Source organism: Nicotiana tomentosiformis, chromosome 8, assembly GCF_000390325.3.
Source record: "Nicotiana tomentosiformis chromosome 8, ASM39032v3, whole genome shotgun sequence".
Classification (NCBI taxonomy): Eukaryota; Viridiplantae; Streptophyta; class Magnoliopsida; order Solanales; family Solanaceae; genus Nicotiana; species Nicotiana tomentosiformis.
Window position 1 is genome coordinate 63148185 of NC_090819.1, and position 5511 is coordinate 63153695.

At 43.5% G+C, this 5511-nt stretch overlaps 1 protein-coding gene across 1 annotated transcript; it reads left to right on the forward strand.

Moving 5' to 3' along the window:
* The first annotated feature begins 1260 nt into the window (after positions 1–1260).
* Positions 1261–2920, forward strand: LOC138897588 (uncharacterized). Its single transcript, XM_070183575.1, has 2 exons — positions 1261–1387; positions 2535–2920. Exons 1-2 carry the CDS (start codon positions 1261–1263, stop codon positions 2918–2920), a joined length of 513 nt encoding a protein of 170 aa, XP_070039676.1.
* Positions 2921–5511: the final 2591 nt, after the last annotated feature.

Below are 5511 nucleotides of genomic sequence, written 5' to 3' on the forward strand. Positions count from 1 at the left end.
ATACGCATGATACGTGGCCGCTTAAAGGAAGGACACGTGGAACGAAAGATGAGAATGGCCACCGAACATAGCTATTCTGCTTGTTACCGGAAGGAATAATGATCATAAAAAGAGTATTAAATGCGTTGCGCCCGGTAATATTTAATACAGAATATTTTGCAGCATTAAGGATGATGGTCCGTTACAAGGAATTTGACATTTATGTCTAACGTTACATTTTCATCAATGACCCTCATAATTGACATTAAAGAAAGGTATGATCCTAGGACCTCATTTCCTAGACGTAGCTATAAATAGTGAGTTATGTTATCATTGTAAGGGGATGAATTTTCTGGTTAACTTATACTACATTCTATACAGCATTTTAATATAATTTTATTCTATCACTTTTGATCTCATCATTGTTGTGCCCGGAAAACATGTTCCCAGACTCATCAGCTCTGCAATTTTAAGGCTAAGTATTTTATATTTCATCGGTTATTTCATTATCTTTTGGATCAAATTAATTCACTTGTCTAGAAACCACAAACAAATTCAACTGTACCGTTTTACGGGTAAACAGTTTAGCGCCCACCGTGGGGCCTAGACAGCCGTGTGATTAAATTGATCCTTATCTTTTTTACTAACGTGTTTTGATTACTTTATCCTAGCTAGAAATCACCAAAAATGGCGGATAACACTGTTAATGGCGCGCGCAACCCTGAAATTCAAGGGGAACAACCTCATTTTGAGGATTCAATCAGTGACACTCGTAATGAGGGGAACGATGCCACACTGGTACATGACAGGCGGTACCCTCGACAGGTTCGGGAGGCAAGTCCTGATGATGCTGTTGAGGAGCATGTAGCGGATGCAGTAAGGGTCTTGCAAGAGCAACATGCAATCATTCTAGGCCATCTCACGCAGCATGATCAGGTTATGACAGAACTGAAGCAGGCGCTATCGGGTGCCTCAAATAATGCAAGCAGGCGAGATCGAGTTCCTCCTGATGTTCCCGCAAACCAGACGACGCAGAGAGTTGATAATAACACTCCTAGGGACGAAGTTGGCTCCGACGGGGCTGGAGGGAGTAGATCCGGCCTCAACAACGAGAACGATCCATTCAAGGATGAACTTTTGCGGTTCATGAAGGAAGTAAACGCCCGCATGGATCAAATCTCGGGTGCACCACCAGTACTAAAAGGCCCAAACTCGAAGAAGTATATTCAATTACCATATAAATCGAGCGCAGCCCCGTAATTAATCTCGAAGCAGTTCAAAATGCCTGAAGTGCCAAAGTATGACGGAACTTCAGATCCACAGGAGCACATTACCACCTACACAACAGCAGTGAAAGAAAATGATTTAGCTCCTCACAAAATTGAGTCAGTGTTGCTGAAAATATTTGGTGAGACTCTCACGAAGGGAGCTTTAATGTGGTATTCATTATTGCCCGAGCATTCCATAAATTCCCTCGAGATGCTCGCGGATTCTTTCATCAAAGCTCATGCCGGTGCCAGAAAGGTACAAGCCCAAAAGGCCGACATATTCAGGATCGCGCAGGGAGAATCCAAATTATTACGAGAGTTCATTACTCGGCCGGCTTCAGAAGGAAAGGATGTTACTACCGGCAGTCCCAGATGAATGGGCGGCTGAAGCGTTCACTAAAGGTTTAAATCCGAGAAGTTCAGACGCTTCCCGGAAGTTGAAGGAAAGTCTGCTCGAGTTTCAAGTGACGACTTGGGCGGATATCCAAAACCGGTACGAGTCGAAAATAAGGATCGAAGACGATCAGGTTGGCTTTCCATTGTCGACCAAAGGACGGGAGAAGAATAGAGAAAAAATAAAAGATGATATTGACACGGATAGACGGACTTTGAGTAGGCAGTTTTTTCCCTACGAGCAGAAAGAAGGTCATGGCAGGAGCTTCCGGACAGCAGACAAGTTCACCATTGCTAGAAGGACCGATCGTGGCCGGATCAATAGATCGCTACAGGATAGAGAAATCTCGGGGTCGAGAGCTTCTTCTTTCCCAAAGTTGTCGGAGTATAACTTCAAATTCAGTATGGTGGAGTTGGTATCATCCATGAGAAATATCAAAGAGGCACGATTCCCAACACCTATGAAATCTGATCCCGGCCAGAGGGATCCCAATTTATGGTGTGAATACCATGGCACTAACGGTCACCGGACTGGGGACTGTCGACACCTCCGGGAAGAAGTGGAAATATAGTTAAAGAATGGTCACCTCAGAGAATTATTGAGTGACCGAGCTAAAAACAATTATGGTCGGAACAGTGGCGACGCGGAAACCTCGAAAGTAGGAGAAAAACCCCCACGCCAAATGATCAACATGATCTTCGGAGGAAATGAAATTAATGGGGCCACTTTTTCGGCAGCAAAAAAGACAAAAGTATCCATAACTCATAATAAAAGGCTCCGGGGAGACGATATCACATTTACGGACGAAGATGCAGACGGATTACTGCTACCGCACAATGACGCACTGATAATTTCTTTAAATGTGTTAGATTTTAAAATTAAACATGTTTTAGTGGATCCAGGAAGTTCAGCTAATATCATACAATGGAGAGTACTGGAGCAAGCTAAACTCGCCGGAAGCATTATCCCGGCAACGAAACTCCTCGCTGGATTCAACCTTGCAAGCGTGAACACCCGGGGAGAAATTTTGCTGCTCACGAACACTGAAGGAGTAATGAAGACAACTCTCTTCGAAGTGGTAGATGGAGACATGGGGTATAACATCATCTTGGGAAGACCATGGCTGCACGAGATGAAAGCCATGCCTTCAACATATCACCAATTGTTAAAATTTCTGACACCCGAAGGGATCAAACATATAAGGGGTAATCAACCGGCAACAAGGAAGATGAATTCAATTTCGGTCTCCAGTAGCAAAGGAAAGAAACGTGCGGCATAGCAATTACCAGAACTGGCACCTTCCCCCGAACAAGATGAAGTTAGCCCGGGGACAGAAGAGTCGGAACAATACCAGGTACCAAGGTATTTTCAAGTACCAGAAGAAACGGACGCGACGAAGTCCACGGTAGAAGAACTGGAGCAAGTTGCGTTGTTCGAAGAATTTCTAGAAAGGAAATTCCATTTGGGAACAGGACTGCACCCGGAGCTCAGGTCTGCTTTTATCGAATTCCTTAAAATTAACGCTGATTGTTTTGCATGGTCGCACGAGGATATGACAGGAATCCCTACGGAAATAGTCTTGCACAAGTTAAGCTTGGATCCCAACATACCTCCGGTAAGGCAAAAGAAGCGCCCTATCGCCAGAGCATGGAATAAATTCGTCAAAGAAGAGGTAACCCATTTACTTAAGATTGGTTCAATTAGAGAGGTAAGATATCCGGACTGCTAGCCAATGTAGTAGTAGTTCTTAAGAAAAATAATAAATTTCGCATGTGCGTAGATTATAAGGATCTTAATAAGGCGTGCCTAAAAGACTCATTCCCATTGCCAAATATCGATCAAATGATTGATGCCACGGCCGGGCACGAGTTAATGAGTTTCCTCGATGCTTATTTTGGGTACAATCAAATCAAGAAGAACTCATAAGATCAGGAAAAGACTTCGTTTATAATGAATTTTGGCAGATATTGTTACAATGTGATGCCCTTCGAGTTAAAAAATGCCGGAGCTATTTATCAACGGCTCGTGAATAAGATGGTCAAAAAATAAATAGGAAAGAATATGGAAGTATATATGGACGATATGATCGTTAAGTCTTTGAATGCAGGTGACCACCTGAAGCATTTACAAGAAATATTTGACATCCTGAGGGAGCATAATACGAAGCTTAACCCTGAGAAGTGTGCATTCGGGGTCAGTTCCTAGGATTCCTAGTCTCACAAAGGGGAATTGAGGTAAATCCCGATAAAATCAAGACCATAGAGGACATTCCGGACCAATTGTCTAACGTAAAAGAAGTCCAGAGGCTCACAGGAAGATTGGCAGCTTTGATCAGGTTCATTTCCCGTTCATCGAAAAAATGTCATCGCTTCTTCGTACTACTCAAAAAGAAAAACAATTTCGAGTGGACACCGGAGTGTCAGCAAGCCTTGAAGGAGTTGAAGAAATATTCCACCATTGCTCTCAAAACTAAAAGAAGGTGAAATGTTGCTAGTCTACCTCGTAGTTTCAGAAGTTGTGATAAGTGCGGTTTTAGTCCGAGAGGACGAAGGTACGCAATCTCTCATTTATTACGTTAGCAAAATTTTAACGGGAGCAGAAACTCGCTACCCACATCTGAAAAAGCTGGCCTTAGATCTCGTAGTCGCCGCCCGAAAAGTGAGGCCCTACTTCCAATGTCACCTGATAGCTGTGGTGACTACTTTCCCCCTGAGGAATATCCTCAATAAACCCGAGCTCTCGGGTAGATTGGCCAAATGGCCCATCAAAATGAGCGAATTCGATATAGAATATAAACCGAGGACTGTAATTAAGTCGCAAATCTTGGTTGACTTCGTGGCCGATTTCAGTCCGGAACTATTACCTCTGGCAGCCAAAGAGGCAATTATGGTGTCAGAATCGACATCGGGAGTTTGGACCTTATTTAGGGACGGAGCTTCAAACGTAAAAGGGCCTGGGCTCGAAATAGTCTTGATCACGCCTTCGGGGGAAACTTTATAAGAAGCCATCAAAATGATTCCTTTAACTAACAATGAAGCAAAGTACGAAGCTTTGATTACACGGCTCGAATTGGCCCGAGGACTTGACTCCGAAGTTATCGAAATCAAATGTGATTCGCACTTGGTGGTGAATCAGGTCTACAGAATATTTGACACCAAAGAAGAACGTATGCAGCAATACGTAGTAAAAGTTCAGGCTTTATTGGCACGATTCCGAGAATGGTCAATTACTCATATCCCGAGGGAAGACAACGCGGAAGCAGATGCATTGGCAAATTTGGGCTCATCGACATAAATCCAGGGATCAGAATTAGGGACGATAATACAACTGATGAACTTAGTCTTGGACACATATTACTATGAGGTAAATTCGACTAGTTTGGTCTGGGACTGGAGAAACGAAATAATCGATTATCTCGAGCATGGAAAGTTGCCCGAAAACCCCAAAGCATCAAGAGCGTTACGCGCCAAAGCTGCACGTTATAGCTTCAAAAAAGGCCAATTGTACAAAACAAACCCTTTCAAGGCCCGTTGGCCCGGTGCTTAGGAGCATCAAAAGCTAACTATGTCATGAGAGAAGTCCATGAAGGGATATGTGGCAACCACTCAGGTGCAGATTCTTTGGTGCTAAAATTAGTTCGGGGTTAGGATATTACTGGCCCTATATGGAAGAAGATGCCAAAGATTTCGTACGAAAATGTGATAAGTGCCAATGTTACGCACCACTAGTACATCAACTGACAGAACCCCTACATTCGGTTCTGTCCCATTGTCGTTCATGAAATTGGGGATGGACATCGTCGGACCACTACCACCGGCTCCCGGAAAGGTAAGGTTTCTTTTAATTTTGACTGACTATTTTTCTAAATGG

What these genes read in the sequence shown, in the direction of transcription:
- LOC138897588 (XM_070183575.1), top strand. Translation starts at nt 1,261, where the DNA reads ATGCCTGAAGTGCCAAAGTATGACGGAACTTCAGATCCACAGGAGCAC. An exon ending in AGTGTTGCTGAAAATATTTG is followed by an intron (nt 1,388 to 2,534) that starts GTGAGACTCTCA and finishes AACATGTTTTAG; the next exon opens with TGGATCCAGGAAGTTCAGCT.